Below are 20,000 nucleotides of genomic sequence, written 5' to 3'. Positions count from 1 at the left end.
GAGACGGAGATGAGCACCGAGGCCACGCACTGCTGTTGGGTGTGCCCCCACCGGTACCTTTACCTTTAGCTTAATGTAATGTATTAATAAAAAAAATAAAAAAATAGTCATCTTTTGCTAGAGTCACCAAAAGATCCACATCAAACGTTGAAGAAGAAGAAGAAGAAGAAGAAGAAGAAGAACTTTCAAAACGGTTCTTCCTGAGTCATGTGGAGACTAGGAACAGAACGCTTAGCATCAACATCAGCGCCACTAGATTCTCGTGGCAGTTGGCATTTCACAAGCCTTTTTTTTTTTTCTTTACCTTTCCACTTCTTTTAACGTCATGAATGCTAGTTGACAGCTTACAAGATAACAAGAACTCCTGGATTTTACCTTTAAATATGAAACAAATGCCATATACGTATGAAAAAATTACTAGTAGTGTTTTGGTGACGCGCGACGTAGATAGTGGCGGTGCTGCGGCGACCAGCGAGCGGAAGAAGTGACGAGAGACAGCGCTCACCTGTACGGGTATTACCAAGACTGTGGTGGTGTCAGCGGGAGAGGCGTCTGCTTTAAGGCACTGGATCTCCGTGAGGCAAGCAAGGAAGACAGTAATGAGGCAGTAGGAGGAAAGAAAGGGGAATTCTTAAAGCCTAGCGAGGAATACAAGCAGTGTAAGAGCGATCATCAGTTTTGCTTCCTGGAAAGAAGAGAGAGAGAGAGAGAGAGAGAGAGAGAGAGAGAGAGAGAGAGAGAGAGAGAGAGAGAGAGAGAGAGAGAGAGAGAGAGAGAGAGAGAGAGAGAAGGGAGGTTTAGAGCAGTCAGAACTTTAAGAGTAAACTTGTGATGCATTACTTGCCAACTGTGTGTTATTTAATGTGTGTGTGTGTATGTGTGTGAAAGCAAGAGAGAGAGAGAGAGAGAGAGAGAGAGAGAGAGAGAGAGAGAGAGAGAGAGAGAGAGAGAGAGAGAGAGAGAGAGAGAGAGAGAGAGAGAGAATACTCAACCCCACCCCATCCCTCCCTCCTGCACCTCCTCTTCTCCTCAGGGACACAGCAGGGGAAGAACGCTTCCGCACACTCACCACCGCCTACTACAGAGGTGCGCAGGGTATCGTGTTGGTCTACGATGTCACTAACCTGGACTCCTTCAACCACCTCTCCTACTGGCTCAGGAACATCGAGGAGGTGAGTTGCGTTTCCTTCCGAATGCAAGACACTGATAAACTGATAAACTAATAAACTGATACACTCCAAGGCCGTTTTCTTCTCTAATTGCATCTTTGTTTTGAAGGGCCACGTAAATGATTAATCGATTTTTGTTGTTGTTGTTTGTTGTTGTTGTTGTTATTGGCTTCATTTCTCGTTTCATTCTTCAGTTTTCTTTTTCGGTTACTCCTTTTTTGTTTGTTACCTTCTCTCTCTCTCTCTCTCTCTCTCTCTCTCTCTCTCTCTCTCTCTCTCTCTCTCTCTCTCTCTCTCTCTCTCTCTCTCTCTCTCTTTTGTCTTCCCCATTTCATTCTTTATTTTTCCATTTCGTTATTGCTTCGTTTCCCTTCCCTTCTTTCCGCCTTCCTTCTTTCTTCTCTTTCGTCCTTCATCTCTTTCTTTGTTCCCTCTTTCCTTCTTCCTTCTTCCGTGTATTTTCTTCATCCCTCTGTTCCATTCTTCCCTTTTTCTCATCCATTACTTCTTTCCTTGCTCCCTCCTTCCTCCTTCCTTGCCCTTTCTTCTTCCTCATTGTTCCCTCCTTCCTCATTTTATCTTCCCTACATCCCTTACACCTTCAGCTCAAAATCTATGAAGCTTTGTGCATAGCCAGCGACTGATTCGTGAAAATTCCTTGTGGGGGTGGAATCTCGTTCACGCCGAGCTCCCTCACTGAGCGCGGGGGATGCACGTGTTGTCAGGGGCCTGGAATCCTGCTGCCGCTGCCGCCTTGGTTCTCATGAATTGTAATGCCTTGCAGAATGCGTCCCCCGAGGTGGTGAAGGTGCTGGCGGGCAACAAGTGCGAGGTGACCAGCCAGCAGCGAGCCGTCGACAAGGAGAGAGGGTTGAAGGTGTGTGCGTTGATCTGAGCTCGTCTATTTGGCTGTTGGCGTACGTAGAGTGAGAGACCTGATGGGGGTACAGCTGTGGTCAGAAATCATGTAACCCGCCACACTAATTTTCATTGTGTTTAATTAACGTTTTTTTATTTTCGCATTCTTAAGTCCTCTTATCATGGAATCCCTCAGTTGTCACAGTTTGTAAGGAGATTGTCAGGAGATTAGGGGACTTAAGATTTAGGAACGATGTTAAAAGTAATGAAAATGAACACGGTACGTTACTCGACTATTGTCTATGCCTATACTGGCACTAACAACCTGATTACTGAGTCCATTCCATTCATTCACCACCACTTCCTTGTTATCTCTCTTTTTGTAATTTAACTTTTTCAAGCTTAAACTCATTATTCCTTGCTGTTGGAGATCGCGACTCATTCTTAGTTTTTCTCTCCCACAATTGCAGCTGGCAGAAAACTTTGACATGCCATTCTTCGAGGTCTCTTGTCGAGGGGACGTGATGGTTCAAGACACCTTCCTCACCCTGGCCAGGCTTATACGGGACCTCAGACAGAGACGGGTAGGTGTTCCACGTTGTCAGTGCGTTGGTGCTGAGACTCTTTGTTCTCTTCCTGGCTTTGTGTATCTCTCTCTCTCTCTCTCTCTCTCTCTCTCTCTCTCTCTCTCTCTCTCTCTCTCTCTCTCTCTCTCTCTCTCTCTCTCTCTCTCTCTCTCTCTCTGTAACTGACTAAGTAGCTAAGTAACTCACTCGCGCCCTCACTCATTCACTGTTTACTTACCTATTTACTTACCTATTTACCTGGCTATCTACCTACCTAACAAACGAACAAACAGGCATACAAAGTAATTAACTAACTGACTCACTAACTGACTACCTGACTGACTGACTGACTAATTGACTGACTAACTAACTAATTTACTTTGAAGTACATTACATTGCAGACTAACATGAGAACATTCCACATCCACGCACCTCTCTTCTCCTGGCTAACCATCGTCAGAAACAAGTTGTACAGATTGGATCACGTCACTTAACCATTTCACTGCGACATTCAAGAATCAGCGACATGAAGAACAATGCATGACATCTTCATAAGCACCTACAAGGAAAAAAAAATAAGAAAGCAAAGGATTAAAGATAGATGATACAATTTCTAGCCATCACAGTGATTTGAGATGGCTGGCTGTAGGACAAGAGAAAATATATCGGAGTACTTGATAATTAGGAAAAGATCCGTCAAGTAACAGGGAAACTACTTTCTCTCATCCCTGGTCTGTCCGCCTGTCTAATGCATGTACCAGTACTCTCAATTGTTCATTCATTTCTCTGGTAACCCTGGAACTCCTTGCCTGCTTCTGTTCTTCCTCTTTCCTATGATTTGAACTCTTTCAGGATGGATGTTTCAAGACGCTTATTCTCCGAGTTCGGCTTATCCTTTTTAACCTGGCATTTCAGTGGGCCTTTTGTTTAACACTTTTTGTTACCCTTTGCCAGTGCATCTCTTACTTAAAAAAGGTAAAACAACAGGATCCACCAGCTACACAAATAACACCTTCACTAAGTGGTCTCTATTTCCCTCACAGGCCAGCTTGTTTGAGGAACGCGAGCGGCAGAACGAGGCGGTCAAACTGGAAGCCGACGAGAAGAGTGATGGCAGCTCCCTGTGCTCCTCGTGCTGAAGTACTCCAAGCTACCCTGACCCTAACTAATACCTCCCTTCCTTAACCATTCTCCCTTCTGTTCCTCCCTGAGACCACCGTGTGTGTGCTGCCAGCTAAGGTCTACCCCGCTCGTGTGTCCTCCGCCTGCCACGCACACTACCGCTCACCACCCCCACCACCATCATGCATTAGTGCCCTGCTTCTACCGTTGGGATGGATGGCGGAATAGCGTGAAGACTTTTTTTTTATCTGTCGTGAGAGAGAGAGAGAGAGAGAGAGAGAGAGAGAGAGAGAGAGAGAGAGAGAGAGAGAGAGAGAGAGAGAGAGAGAGAGAGAGAGAGAACCATTATTAGAACTGACCGACTGATAGATAACAATGACTACGGTGATTTCAACTATGTAACTTCGCGCCCTTATATATATACAAGACTATACACCTTTCTAATTTTATAAGATACTACTATACTCATGTACATAGCAATCCTTATAGTGCTTTAACACAGCTGGTATATATATAACGCATGTATTTATAAGGTAACAAACATATGAATGCAAGTACAGACCGGTATACTGTAAAAGACTTAATGATTCATGATAGTTCGCAACGTTATTTTCGTTTAGCATTCACGTATAGCATCTGGCGGCGTCTGATGTGAGTGCATGTATGTATATAACACAACCACAGGGTCATTTTTTTGGCTTTAGTTGAAGCAATAGGCACGTTTTCATATCACCGGACAAGCATTGGTCGTCACTCATCTGTGGAAATAATGCGATGTTTGTTTTCCCGGACCATATTCTGAAACACTTCTGGGCTTCACCTCCACTACTTTCAAAAGTATCTGGTTAACGTTGCACGGGGTTTTAAGTGTGTTTTTACGGTTTAAGTGACAAATGAACAAGATTTGTACACTGGTAGAGGGAAAAACAGTCTTGATAACCCGGCTTATCATTTCTGTGGCCTTTGAATATAGTTGTGGTGAGAGAACAAAGCGTTTCTGAATACGTGCCCTTAATGCGATGAGAGACAGTGAGATCCCTCGTCCCCTGATCCCGCGCACCTCTTCACTGCTTCCGCCCGCACTTCCGCATCATTGCCCAGCCGTCACTTAGTAGGTCCGTATTCTCAAACATTCCGGCGTTTTATCTTGGCAACTTTTAATAGACTGGTTGAATTTGAGAGTGCTTTCATGGTCCCAGAGATAGCTTATTTGCAAGGATTTTGTATCATTAACGGGGAAAAAATCGTGAGGACTAGATAAATTATATTCGTAGCCTTTGAAAATAGTATTAATATAAGTTCACAGCGTTCTGGAGTTCATATAAAGATTTTGTTGTCTTATCTCGTCATTTTTTAACAGACTTTATGATGTAGAAGTTGTTGGGAAGTTTTCATGAGTGTTTTTCCTGATCCTGGTAATAGTTGAGCAAGGATTTTGCATCGGCAGTGGGAAAAATATTCATGAGAACCCGACCAGTCATCTCTGTGGCCTTTGATGACAGTGTTGATGCGAGCCCAGAGTGTTTAACGATGCAACACTCAGCGAGAGGAGCGTTCCACAGGTAAAGTAATGCAGATCACTCTTAATTCACCGTTTCATAATGATGCATAGTTTCGTGAATCACTAAAGTTCAGGCAGTGTTGCAGCAAAGTATTACGTCACTGCGGTTTACTAATACCTCTGACTCAATGACACTAAGAAATAGATACAATGGGATACATAAGCTCTAGTCAGTCAGTCAGTCAGTCAGTCTAGTCAGCGGGTGCGGCTCATGGTCAGCGATCGGTGAGATGATGTTACCAAAGAATGTCACAGTTCCTTACGATGGTAAACTTGCGTGTTATACATACGTGGCTGTTATACATACGTGTTATACATACGTGTACAGTTGCGGTGAGAACTCTGGTAATCTTCCGAATTTACTGTCAATGTGTTTAGCGTTTTCTTTCAATCCCAAGTCTTTTAATCTAACAATCTTACAAGGTCTACCCGCTGATTGATTCCAAGCAGATCACGGGACTTATGATTGAGGAAGGAAGGTAAACACAGTGACAGATTACTCAGCTATTGACCACCATTGCAGCTGGAGTGGTGGCGGCGTGGCGGCGAGGGGGACGAGAGGCTGGCAGCGGGGGATGTCGGGGGGGCACGAGTCACACACCACGTACTGAATCACTACAAAGCCTATTTCTCTTTAGCTCTGAATTAGTGGACGTGTTGTGCAGTGCAATGTGGTTTCCTTTTGTATATGATCTAGGTCCGTATTCGTAAACGTTTCGATACCTTATCTTGACTACTTTTAGCAGGCTTTAGTGGAAGTTGTATTGATTTCCAAGAGTGTTTCCGTGGTTCTAGTGATAGTTCAACAAGGTTTTTGCACCTACAAAGGGAAAACATCTATGAAAATTCGATTAATCATCTCTGTGGCCTTTGAAAATAGTCCTGGTGAGAGAACAAAGTGTTTAAGAATACGAGCCATAATGTAATATAATATGCTACTGTGCTTTCAAAGTATTGCAATGGAGTCTGGGATGTAACTGAATTTTTAGATACTATTCATAAGATATTTTTAATAACTTGATTGTATAATAGATTTACTGTGTGATGAAAACTTGTCTCCGCGTTTTTCTTGTTCATTCATGTACATGTATGTGCTGCGCTAGAGTGTCTTATAGAACCGCTGATCAGTTCACACTCGACAGACATGGTTGGAATCAGGGACCGTATTCTCAAAAGTTTCGGGGTCTTATCCTGACTAATTTCAACAGACTGTGGTGGATGTTATTGGGTGTTCAAGAGTGTTCTCATGATTCTAAGTATAGATTATTAAGGATTCTGCACCGTCATTGGGAAAACACCCATGAGAACTCGACTTATCATTTCAGTAATTTTTGAAAATAGTCCTTATGAGAGTCCAAAGCGTTTCAAAATACGGGCCCTGATTAACTAATCTAACTTACTGAACCTCTATATACACGTGTATTCCCTCCTCACCTAAACATTTGATCGTATCATAAATTAACGTTTGACTAACGGAGTTGGAATCAGATTAACTGATATAGCGTCCTGCTGAACCTCAGTGTACGTACACTTTCGCTCTTTCTTGCCATGGACATTTTTGACCGCATAGATTTACACATTAACATCGAGTGTGTGATTTTGACGCGTCTAATGAACCGGTAGAGAAAGATGCAGGCTGCGTATATACGTATGTTCTTGTGCATTTCAATCATTGCCTCGTGAGAAGAACAGAAACTAAATCTTGAGGTGAAGGCGTTCACACAAAAGCAAACTGAAGAACACTGAAGCAGGCTTATATCACCTCGCCTTCATAGATTTACGGGAAAAAAAAAAAGAAAATGATAAACCTGTGAATGTGATTTGTGGTTAGTGGAGGTGTTCCGTTACACACTCATAGGGAATAATTATCTTTTTAGAATATATTTTGTTAATGGTTTTGTAAAAATGTGTATAGCAACATATATATTAGTGTCTCTTCGTGTATTTAAGGGTTTATTTCCATACGTGTTTTTTTTTTTTTGTGCTCTTGTTTTAGTCTTTCAGAGGATAGTGAAAATTGTTTATAAATTAGTTCATGCCTTAAAGTCGCTATGCCAGAGTCGTGGATGTACAGTACAGTCGTGTTCAAAAGTGGAGTAACCTGCCGCATTCACACCCACTATATTTAGCATGTTCCCTCGATCTCAAGTCCTCTGATCTGCTGACAGTCTCCTTATAAAACCCAACAACTGATAGATTCTTAGCAGATCAGAGGATATGAGAGTGAGAGAGAACGTTAAGCACAGAGGAAGGAAGTGCTGTACGTTACTTGCGTTTTGACCGTGACTATACCAGGCACAAAACATTCTCTTCCTTGGTCTTAAGTGAATGGTTCCTTAATATTAGCTCTGGACACAGTAACCCTGCGGCCGTATTCTCAAACGTTTTAGTGTCTTATCTCGGCGACGTTTAAGAGTCTCTAGAAGTTATTGGGGTTTTCAAATGCGTTTTTTTTATGGTTCTAGGGAGAGTTTAACAAGTATTCTGTATCACCAATGGGGAAGACACCCATGAGAACCCGATTGATGGTTTCGGTGGCCTTTAAAAATAATCCTTAGGAGAGTCCAAAGCGTTTCAAAATACTGGCCCAGCTGCGCGGTGAAGCGACAGGGAGAAGTCGCCCCGGGATCCTTGACTGCGGCGCCGACCTGCACACAATTCCTAAGAGAAAGAGAAAGAATACATTATAAACGGAATTGTATTTCTCTTTTATGTGAGGTAAGAGTGTAGGGAGGACAATGATAATCTTGGACGTGAGTCGTTAGCACGCTGACGCACACTTCGGAGCTCCTCACCCAAGATATGAATAAATAAGAAACTTTCTCATCTTTCTCATCGTATAAACTGTCAAACTTTACGTGCGACAGTTGGTTTGCGATCTAATGCGAGTCCATTATAACGTCCCATGTATATCCTGTAGGGAATCATTCACGAGAGCGTTTTGATGCCACACCCGCAGCCCTTTGGGACGAGAGTGGCCCCAGCGAGCAGATCTCCTTGCTGCCACGGGTGTTGCCCTCACCAAGCATTGTGGTACCAGACAGCTCTGACGCTCCAGTATACCTTCACTATTTCACACTACAGTATACTAAAGAAAACGAATCAACACGACTAATTAGATATTTCAATCGTTTCATTATACCAGTATTCTATGATGTGTTACGATGCATATATTCAGAACCTCGCATTTTGAATCATTTGGTCATCTAAATTTTACCCTGCCCAATCTATTATGTATAGTCACGTCTCCAAGCAATACATAAAGACAATACACTCATGATCCATCGCTAACACTCAATCACCTCGGTAGCTTTTTAGGCTGATGACCGTGTTGCTGAGCCTTTAGGCGACGCGCACTGGACCCACCCAGCAGACATGGTTGTCTCTACCCAGCCTTTATATTATCATCTGACTGTGAACCACTCGGCCTCCTCCACACTCAGAGACGCCAGGCATCTTCTGAATAAAAAATTGAGATATTGTTTACGATATGTTTCATTCTCCATCGTGAAATATTCGCTTTGTTACATGTGCTACAGTTGCTCCATGAAGAGGTCTACAGTAGGAAACGTTTTGGGGCAAAGAAGTGGGTGTCAAACAATTGCATCCATTTATGATATTTACAGTTCTTCTTGGTCTTAGGAGATCTCTTCATAATTCACATATAGCTGTCTACTCGATCTGTAGATATGAAATTCATTAGACTTATAAACTGGCAGCCCGGAGGGTCTACTAAGAGTTTTGAGCTTTTATACTCCCTGTCTGACTCCCTGGATGAATAGTGCCGAGTCCCTACATCTCAAAACTGTATTACTGTCGGATGAGAACTCTGGCTCTGGTTTAGGTATAAAAGCAGAACCTGAAAAAATGTTAATAGAATATTTGCAAAACGCTAGTTTGATTTGGTGTGTTCTCCCTTTTCCACATTTTTACAACATGAGTTACACGCTTGATATGGAGAGAAATTGTCTTTTCAAAAGAAGGGAAAGACGAACATTGAAATTTTTGCATATCTGAGAAAAAACCAGAGGTAAATTTGCTGACAGTCACTCTAAATTCATAAGGCTCTACGGAGGGTATTCGGCAATATCTCACCCTTGTGCTCATAATTCTGAATTAAAGTGAATTGGGACCCCTGATATGCTAGGAGCTGCCGCCGGATGGAAAGCCAGAGGTAAATTTGCTGGGATTGGTTATTCTGAGTCTGCGGTGCCCCAAAGAAGGTTTTATGAAGGGTTCAGGCAAATGTTCCTTACCCGGAATAAACGTCAACTTCATTCCCCTTTCGGAAACTGCTAGCGAATATAAAGTCAGCCTTGACACTGCTGTCATTGTTCATTGAGTGTCCAGCAGGAGGCTTCAAGGAAGGTTTAAGAAGTTTCATGTTGTTCCTCTGATTATATATATATATATATATATATATATATATATATATATATATATATATATATATATATATATATATATATATATATATATATATATATATATATATATATATAAACTTTTTACATATAAGCCAGTGTTCTGATCCGGCAGCAATACATTTAATTAAATGTGGTGACCATTACAGGCACTATTTACCCAGGAAGTCAAACCTTCTATGTTTAAAGTTCGGAATAAACCCTCTGGGCGTCTTCTTTATTGGTGACATGACTTGTTGGGATACTGTGGTATGTCATTTTCAGCATTAATATTGTGGTGGTTTACCATTTATTCAGTTCACCATTAAAAGTATGTTAATAAATTTGTTAGCGTACATACACACTTTTCAGCATATTATTATTATTATTATTATTATTATTATTATTATTATTATTATTATTCCGATGCTTTCCCAAGAAATCTTGGATGAGGTGAAAACATTAGCCGTGGCATTGCCATGAAACAGCTGGCAATTGTCTGACTCTCACAGATCTTGACCCGTTCTTTGCACTTATTCTGGATTTCCTGTATACTGGTGAATAATGTCCTTATTAAAAATAGAGTACTTCATGTACTATTTTGATAGAGTTTAATTAATTGCTTACTCATATAGATAGATAGTAATAGATAATACATTGGAAGCATGGCCGACATGCTTACTATTAACTGAGTCACCCCTTCATTAAATCACATCTCATTATAGAAAATGCTAAGTATTAAAGGTACACATCTTTATTTTAGAATTGAACACCACAACTACGTAAGTACTATATTGTATCTGAAACAAAGACACACTATACCCTCCTCTCCTTAATAAAAAAATAACAATAATGATATTGAAAATATCAAAAGTAATTTTCATACGTCCTTTGCAGCAAGACTTATTAAAATTTCAATAAATAACAAGAAAAGTATTCCAGACTTTTGAATTAGCAACATTACCTCCTTAAGTGACCGTGGGAGGTTAGTAAGTGCACTGATGCAGTATTCATGATGAACAGTATTAGTTTTAGAAGTAAGTAAACTGGTCAACTTTAGGGTTTTGCAAGACTTGTGGAAAGATGTGACTCCGTGCCTCACTCTAGCTTTGCTTATAAAGAATGGATGTCACAAAATAGGTAATATGGGTAACATCATACTTGGAGATATCATGGACGGCTAAGGAAAGCAAATGGGAAGGTTCTTCAGGAGATGGGGACGGGATGGGAGCTGGCGAGGAAAATTAGGAAACGTGGAAGAGGGGGCTATAGAAAACTTTAATTTGGCAGGCAAAATAGAAGGAAGGACACCAAGAGGGAGATCCAGGGAGTTTATGGACGGCTAGGTGAGCATCATGGGAGTTGGAGTTTAGAAGTTCACTGTTGAAGTGCTGCACTTGACAGGGGAGAGAGAAAAAAAATAATAAATAAATAAAGATTTTTCTAATTTTCAGATCTCAGTGTTTCTATGAATAGTCTAAGGAGACATTACAATTTTCAGTGGTTGCTTGTCTTCAAGAACACGCCTCCCCAGCAAAGGTAAGATAAGGTAAGGTAAAGCAAAGTAAGGTAATGTCGATATTTAAAGTTCCCGCCAGGCAGTCCCGGCCCTGCCTCAGTAGCGCTGTTCGCTTCCCGACCGTCTCCTTTTCGTTCTGTATTCCTTGTGGTGTGTGCTGGCCTCCGCTGCCTGAGGTTAATCCACGTAATCCGTCGAAATGGTGAGCCTTTCAGTACTACCCCCTTAACGGAATTATCATGCAGCCATTCAAAATTATGCTTAGGTTGGAAAATTTCGTCCACGACCACTGGTATATGGAGAATTTGACGAAAAGTTGAGGGCGGTGTGGGTCTGCAGGATGTAAACAAACGAGTGATGGGGAACACATTTCTTATTTTGAGTTATATCTTTACTTTCTTAGGGCAGTTATGATGCACCACCGGTTTTTGTGGGACTATGGTGGTGGTGTTACGGAGATCCACGGCAGAGGGTACTTTAAATGTAGAGATTGAACCTGAAATATGATAAGGTTAAGGGACTAGGAAAGGAAGGTCTAGTTATATTTGACCACACTGTATAGGGCCAGCCAACATACATGATACAGCACCCATTTGATTTTAACATATAAGGCCAGATATACCGTATAGACTTTTCCTGAATGTTATTTAATTATAGTGCACAGATCGGGAGCATACTCGATGCAGTTCTAAGGAGCCCGCGTGAATTTAGGAAAGGAAAACCTTATATGCCTTTTGGTGTTTTATAAGAATAATAGTAATGGTAGATAGAGAACTACGATATAATTTCGACTTCGGTAAGGCATTTGACAGGGTATCCCATAGGGTTCACCTCCAACTCAGACCATTGCCTGCTCGGACCAGATCTAGATATCAATAAATAGAACAAGCAAGAGCAAAAGCAAAAGCTGTAAAACAATTAAATTTACTTACCCAAGAAATTGTTTGCATTTCACTGTTAACAAACCAAGATTAGAAAAATGTAAAACATCAAGGTTAAGAAAAAAAAAAAATTGAAATATAGTAGTTCAAAAACAAAAAATATAAAAGCATTGAAACAATAGAATTCACGCACAACATTAAGACAGTAAAATTCAACGCATTCACTGCCATGTAATGAGAAACTGCCTTCAGTAAATGTTTAGCTGGTCTATGGCCACTAGTACATTGGTCTTAAAGTTTTACAAGTTGTCCGTGATGCTTGGCATATTTTGTTTTTTGGCGTCACAATACCTTTCCATCATATAATAAATGCACTTGTAGTGCTACGAGTCTTGGCTCATTATACAGTAGTGTTATGAGTAATGGAAATTAAGTTGGCCTTTGTGCTTTCAGATTAAGTCTATAGTGCCAACTTTCAACATCATTTGTTGTGACACTTTGCAAACACACCAAGTGGTGGGAGGCCACATCTCAGACCTCAGCCACATAGTGTTTACTTACTCCAAAAGATTTATTAGTGCTTGTGACCCATTTGCTTTTCTGTAACATCTTAACTTGGTATACTTGATGGAATTTAGAGGATAATCCTCAGAGCTGTGGTGGTTCACCACTGCTGTCAGTCTGGGAGTCCTCCTTCAGGAGAATAATTTGGTCTGGCACTGAGTTTGTGGCTGCCCTACAGTATGCTGTGTAGCTCGGGAATGGAGTCTCATCAGGGAGCATCTGCAGAAAGCTGTTGAGTTTTTTTCTTGAATTTAGTGGTGTGTCTGATAGTTCTTGGGAGAGCATTGAAAAGCTTGGGGCTGCTGTGAGAAAAGTCCTTCTATGTGTTCAGCAGGCATGTATGGTAACGAAAGCAACTGTCGTATAAATTTGTGTTTCATTGTTGTTTGTGTCGACAGACTCAAGGCTGAGTTCTTGGATTTTCCTCTTAACTGCCTGTCCTCAGTGAAAGGCACAACCACATCTGGGAAAACATTTGGAATAGCCCACCAAACACTTGCCTCAAAATCAAGTATTACTCGTACTTGAAGTTTTAATTGTTCTTCCAGGATTTCTTTAGTCTTACTAAATGCTTTCTTGTCTCGGTGCCTCTTACCAGAGATTAAAGTAAATAAAAGAGGCATTTGCTTTATGTTTCCATCACACTGCATTAATGTGTAAATGCTAAAAAGCTGTGTGAAGGTCCGCCTCACAACCTTGAATGTTTATTAATAGTAAGTGATGTCTGTCTCCTACACTAATGTTGTACTAAATACTGAATTGGTTGGGAGGATAGTCTGAGTTGGTATTTCAGAATGGTCTGAAGTGGACCTGCTTCCCTCATAGGGAACTATTAGATAAAGTACAGGCTAATAGTATTTGAGGGGAAAGTTTTGGGCTGGATCAGGGTGTGGCTTAACTTCAGGAAACAGAGGGTGCAGGTAAATATGGTTTTCCACAAGTACAGATACTGAGCAAAAACACATTTAGAAAATATTTAGCAGTAAACCTATTAGTGAACTTGGATATTTTTGTAATTACTTTAACCTTGTTTTGCTGGTGTCCTGTTGGGTCAGGAGGTTAGTCTTGCATGATTGAAAATAAGGTTAGGTTTAGATTAATTTAGTCTTCATTTCACTTTTTTTTTTTTTATTGTTGAAAATAGTTTACAATTGATTTTGTTATACAAGACTAAAACAACCTGAAACTAAAAAAGTAATAGTGACACAGTAGCTGACTACAACTAAGTATTGATCCAAAACAATGCTATATTGTGGTGTCACTTGTGATTTGTGGCTTGTGAGATTGCTAGACTTATCCACCACCACGAAGATGAGGTGATGCTCCTCAGTAAGCCCTTGTTTTGCTCAGCTACATGGACTGGCAGGGAGACTGGTGAGCCTCATGGCCGCCTTCATCGTGCAGTCTTCAGTCGACATGCATGTCTTGAGAATATAACCTTCTCTATACTCCAGGGTCGTGTGCGCACCAAGACTGTGAAGAAGGCGGCGCGGGTGATCATTGAGAAGTACTACACCCGCCTGGGCAGTGACTTCCACACCAACAAGCGCATCTGTGAGGAGATTGCCATCATCCCCTCAAAGCCCCTTCGTAACAAGATTGCTGGGTAAGTGTCATTGACAGAAAAAGGGTTATTCTGTGCCTCAAGTTATACTGTGCTTGATTGATAAAAAAAATTACTGGAAAGGATGTGTGTGTGTGTGTGTGTGTGTGTGTGTGTGTGTGTGTGTCTTTTGAAGGAAGTTAGTGGTTTTTATGATTTGAACCTTTATTCTTCATTATTAGTGTTAATTTTTTGTTCTTTGTGCCTCTGACAATATGGTGGCTGTGTGATGCATTGGATTGTGCTGCATTGGAGAGCACAGTTGTATCACATTTGTGCTTGTTGTAAAATATGTGAATTGAAAATAATGTGTATTGAACAAAAACTACAAAGCAGCTGTGAAATTTGAAGTATGAGAATTGCAATCCTAACAAAGGGATTCATTGGAATTATTTTATTTTTATTATTATTATTATTATTTTTTTTTTTGTGTGTGTCTCAAACTTTCTTTGTGAATTATGTGAAATTGACGTGCATTCTTTAGCACAAAATATCTCTTGTGGAACCCGAGAACTCAGTGTAATGAAACTGATATAAGCCCACTTAGGGGCAGTAGCTAGTGGTAAGTATATAGCAACAGTGGTTCTTAAATCAAACCCCAAACATCTTCCCACATGTAAACAAAGTGTTTACAACACAGTTATTACGTATGCCATATTTGTTTACATCTCATAGCAGGATTGGTGTAAGGACCAGTGTTGGTAGGTCCTAGCAAATATTAAGATTTTAAATGTAAAATATTGGGATCTAATAATCTGAATACATATGAGAGGGCTTCAAATGTCAGGTTTAACCATTCACTTCATATTCAGAGTTTAAACCTGTTTATCTCTCCCTCCCTCCCTCCCTCCCTCCCTCCCAATGCCTGCCCAAACTGAGGTGCATCTTATAAAGCTGTCAAATGGGGTACTTTTACTGTAAAAACCTTATTGTTTAGCTGAAGCATTGTAACCTTTTTAATTCTTCTTTAGCCTTAGAATATTCTATGGTCTTCCAATAATTTTGAGTCCTAAGTTTTGTCAACAGAAACCTGGGGTAAATATGGATACTGAATAATCATAGTTATAATAATATTAGTCTTATGATCATAAATGTTGGTTGTTGGTTTTGCATTGTGATTATTGTGTATGCTCCTTCATCAGATTTGTGACTCACCTGATGAAGAGAATCCAGCGCGGCCCAGTGCGAGGCATCTCCATCAAGCTGCAGGAGGAGGAACGTGAGCGCCGTGACAACTACGTGCCAGAGGTGTCGGCTCTGGAGCAGGGCATCATTGAGGTGGACGCTGATACCAAGGAGATGCTGAAACTGATGGTGAGTGGTGAAGGAAATTATGGAATATTTAGATATTTAAATTATAGTGAATAATGTGGTTATTGTATTATATTTGAATTGCTACAGATGTTAGGGAATACTTGAGGATGTGATTAGAAGGGAGATGAATAAGGTATAGGAGTACATGTAGGAAAGGGTTGTTAGTAGAGGTAGATTATTTACAAAGCAGGGAAGTAACATTGGGATATGGAAAGATGGAGGTTGTTTTGCTGTGGCCATCGCCTTTGGAGATGCTCCTGGAGGGCATGAGGCATCACAAAGAGATGGATTGAGTGTGAGTGCACATGATGGTAGCCTTGTTTGGATTACCACCACTTTTGCCTAAGGATGTCAACTTTGTGTCTAGATGGTAAATTCATTGTTCTTTATAGAAAACTTGAAGATCAATGAAGCATTTTAGAGCTGGTCTCAACTCTTTAGTGATGTACTTTATATGTTTTTCTAGCAGAATTTGTGTGTGTGTGTGTGTGTGTGTGTGTGTAAGAGGAGCACTGGCCTAGGGCAACAAAAATTAGAAAAAAAAAAGGCTCAGTAGAGTGCCAGTCCCTAAAGAGAGATCAAAAAGGATCATCAAAAACTTGAGGATAAGTGTTCTGAAACCTCCCACTTGAAAGGGTTTGTCATAGGAAAGAAATACAGAAACAGGCAGGGAGTTCTAGAGTTTATAAGTTCAGTCTTAGAATATGATGTCTTGATGAATAGCATGAAAATCTTCATTGTATAGTTTAATGAGCTGATATTCTATGGAATGTGTTTGGAAATAATGCTCGGAGGAAATAAATGTCACATACATTGTCCATAGAAAGTGCAGCCTTGGCAAATATAGTTATTCAGCATCATGCAGACACCTAATAAAGTAAGCAAATGGACAGTGCCCAACCTAATAAGCTTTTTAAAGTCAAAAGGCACACCATGTTCTGGATATGGCAAGACACAGCTGAGGGACATGGCATTAAAGCACAGCAGCACCCTCAGTTTTGGCTATAGATTTCCCTTTTTCTCACAAAGAAAACAAAAAAATTTGCTTTGCACTTCCTATGAGAAGCATTAACCTTTGCAGAGGCTAAGGAAAATGTATATTAAGGTATATTTGCTTTATTAAAATCTAAAAATGAGTGAACTTAGTACACAAAGGTGACTATATTTTGTTCTATAAAAATCATGTTAGTTATATAAACTTAAGTAAATAACAAACAACATAGTCAGACAACAACAGAATTACATTATATGGAATAAAGGCATGGAAAATCAATAGGCACATCATAACATAATGTTTTGAGAAGACTGCTCGGTACTGCAAGACTGTTTACCAACTTCTGAATTAAACCAGCTGGTGAACACTGGAAACTCAGTCATTTGTCATATCTCCCATTGAGTTTGTCTTTAAGAAGAGATGTCCCTGTCTACTAGTTGGGGCCTATATTTCTCAAGATTTGGAACTGATTATATTATTTGAGCCTAAACCAAACAAGTTTAACAGTATGGATCTTGAAGTGGTAGACATATGAATGTAGTGATTAGGTAGTCTTATAACATCATATTATAATTTATGAATTATCATTTGAAGTTATGAGATTTGACATGATTTGTTTGTGTTGCAGGACTTTGACAAGGTTGCGGGACTCCAGGTGACCCAGCCCATCCCATCCACTTATGGCAATAGGAGATAAATGGTGTGAGAAATAAACATCGGAGTATGTGAATGTGATTGTTATTTTACACAAATAAGTAATAGGGATCCTAATTATTATATTTGGACATTTATGAACCAATAATTTCATCAATGGCATATTTTTTTATTAATTTAAAAAATAGAAGCTACTCTTAGAAGTTACTTTCTCTGGGTTTAATCAATGGTGCTTCTTGAAAGGCAATTTTAATACAATGTGCTTAGATATCTTCCATGACTTGAAAATTTCACTATTAATATGATTGTTATTTAATGATATTGTGAAAATTGGAAGTTATTTTGTATTTGTTTTTTAATCAGATGTTGCTTTTTTGAAAAATAACTTTAAAGGAATATATCCAGGTAATATACTTCATCGTTAGAAAACTTAGATATGAAGTTATTATTTTTTATTTTGTGAAAAGTTGAGGTTCAATTAATTTGTACATATACCAGGGCCGACAAAAAAAAAGCCTGGACAAGGCACTCAGCTTTCACATTCACACTCGCATCACTCTCTTAGCCCCCTGGCCCTTGATGGAGAAGAGAAACTACTTCTGCCCTCACTTGAGGTTGATCAGCTTCCCAGCTTGGACTGTTTGGTCTGGAGCAGGGCTCCTTCAAAACAATTACTCCCCCTACCACACTTAATTGCCCCACACTTGTGTGAGACAATTGATGTGTGTTGCCTCCCTTGAAAGTTGCAGGGCTGCATCATTCTTCATGCACTTACAGCTGCTCCATTCACTTGCCATGCACAATCATTCTACTGTGCTCCAGTGTCAGTTCCCTTAAGTTGGTTTACATCACCCTTGATGATGTTGCTCCTGCGGTGGCTGGGACGTGAACAAGCCATCCACCATCATCAACTGCACAGCCTTCTCTGGGCAGAGGTGCTGGCAGGGATGTGCAGGAGGGGCGATGTGGCTCTGGTTCACCAGTTAGACTGGTTGGGGTTATCAGCACTGGTCTCTTGTCAAGGTTTGTTGGTGAAGGATAGCACTCAGGTCCGTAGAGTTTTCCAGTGCCCCAGGTGCCCCTTGGGCTGGTGTGCTGCAGTGCACACGGCCCAGTGCTGTGGCACTCAGGATGCTTCCACTTGCATATGTCAAATTAGTTTGCTGTACACTATCTAGTCCTGTAATACACTCCAACTACCCCTTGGGATAATGGAGGAGTTGGTGACAGAGGCGCCAATGGGGAACGTCCCCTGGCGCGCTAACACAAGCGTCCGCTCTCCCTGAGTCTGAAGACGGAGCACTGCACATTAGTCTTAGTCAGTCACAAGGCTAGGAGTTGATCCTCCGCGAGACACTGATGAGGACGCTGATGGAAGGCTTCCTGAAGATGGAGGTCGCTGCTGAGCACACGGCCTCTGCTCACCAGAGATACCTTGTTTCTGTCCTGGTTTGTCCTTGCTTCCCACGAGGGTTGTTGTTATTCCCAGTGCCAGGCCCACTGTGTTGGGTCAGCAGTACTTTTTCATGTAAACACAGGCCTCTCACCTGCATCTAATGCCCTCTCACAGTTCATGTGTGTGCCAACAGGCACATGGGTACTTTTGTGTTGGTGCATGTGGGTATGTATGTGAGTGCTTGGGTGTAGGTGTATGTGTGTGAGTGTTTCGGTTGTAACAGTCTAGATAAAGGGAAATTGAACATTCATACATTAATAAAATTTAGGGAAAGAAAACTGAGTGGTTTTTTCTCTTAGTTGCTTTGTTTACTTATCCAGAGCATCATGCAGAGGGATAGAACTGCCCCTGTATGTCCTGAATGTGAAAAAAAATTTCCCATATGCTGCATTAAAACTCTAATTACTCAACTCTAACAACCTGATAACTGAGTCTATTACATTTATCTACTGCATAATTTGATAACCAATTCCTTTTTTTTTTTTTTTTCAATCTTGAAACCATTATTTTTTGCCCTATCCTGATTACTGATCTTGAGAATTTTGCTTACATCACCCTTATTTTGTCTTATCACTTAAAGAGCTCTATCAGGTCCACTCTTAACCTATATCTCATCAAGGAATGTAAATTTAAAGTTTCATTCTCCTTTTACAATTGTAAGGAAAACTGTGCCCCCTGTATGCTTTTAGTCATTCTTCTTTGTTCTGATTCTGATGCACCTGTATCCTTATAATATGGGGACTAGAAGTACACAGCATAATGTAGACGAGGTCTGACCAGGACTACATGTAACTAGTATTTCTTCAGAACTTTTTTTAATATTCCCAAAAATGAATCCTAATGCATGATTTGATCTAATTCTGGCCCCTATGCGTTGTTTTCTGTGATGGAGATCAGAACTAACAATAAATCCCGAATAATTTTTCATTCTCTGATCTTAATAGAGCCTCATTCTGTGTATATACATACTCTGTGGCTTTCTTCTTCCTGTGCTAAGTACTTTACATTTCATAATATCAAACTGCATTTGCCATCTATCAATCCATTTGTACATCCTGTCTAAGTCTTCCTGCAAGGTGATAGCATCTGAATCTTCGTGTTGTCTGCAAATTTACTAACATCACTACTAATTCCACTATATAATTGTCATAATGTTTGGTTGTGGCTTTGCAGTCAGCACTCAGTGTCAATCACTTTGTTGTTTCTGGTAGTCATCATGACCACAACATTCAAACTTGTGTTATATGCCCTTCTCTGGTGTGTGTATCACCTCCGACAAGTATTGGTACCTGAAGTGAAGCCTGCAGAAGTCAGATGTGCATTCCATGAGCAATGT

At 40.5% G+C, this 20,000-nt stretch overlaps 2 protein-coding genes across 2 annotated transcripts in view; both read left to right on the top strand.

Moving 5' to 3' along the window:
* Window positions 1-8,762, top strand: part of LOC135107590 (ras-related protein Rab-8A-like) — a 41,996-nt gene extending 33,234 nt beyond the window's left edge. The window contains exons 3-6 of the mRNA XM_064017614.1: window positions 1,034-1,172; window positions 1,954-2,046; window positions 2,498-2,611; window positions 3,637-8,762. Coding sequence (XP_063873684.1) covers window positions 1,034-1,172; window positions 1,954-2,046; window positions 2,498-2,611; window positions 3,637-3,732 — 442 coding nt within the window. The 3' untranslated portion in view covers window positions 3,733-8,762. The remainder of the gene's footprint in view (window positions 1-1,033; window positions 1,173-1,953; window positions 2,047-2,497; window positions 2,612-3,636) is intronic.
* A 2,482-nt stretch (window positions 8,763-11,244) lies between these two features.
* On the top strand, window positions 11,245-17,284 carry LOC135107589 (small ribosomal subunit protein eS17-like). Its single transcript, XM_064017613.1, has 4 exons — window positions 11,245-11,400; window positions 14,098-14,249; window positions 15,389-15,560; window positions 17,183-17,284. Exons 1-4 carry the CDS (start codon window positions 11,398-11,400, stop codon window positions 17,249-17,251), a joined length of 396 nt encoding a protein of 131 aa, XP_063873683.1. The 5' UTR covers window positions 11,245-11,397; the 3' UTR covers window positions 17,252-17,284.
* The last annotated feature ends 2,716 nt before the right edge of the window (window positions 17,285-20,000 follow it).

The sequence above is a fragment of the Scylla paramamosain genome, chromosome 15, assembly GCF_035594125.1.
Source record: "Scylla paramamosain isolate STU-SP2022 chromosome 15, ASM3559412v1, whole genome shotgun sequence".
NCBI classification, from domain to species: Eukaryota; Metazoa; Arthropoda; class Malacostraca; order Decapoda; family Portunidae; genus Scylla; species Scylla paramamosain.
Note: the sequence above shows the minus strand (reverse complement) of the source record. Positions and strands in the feature narration are given on the sequence as shown.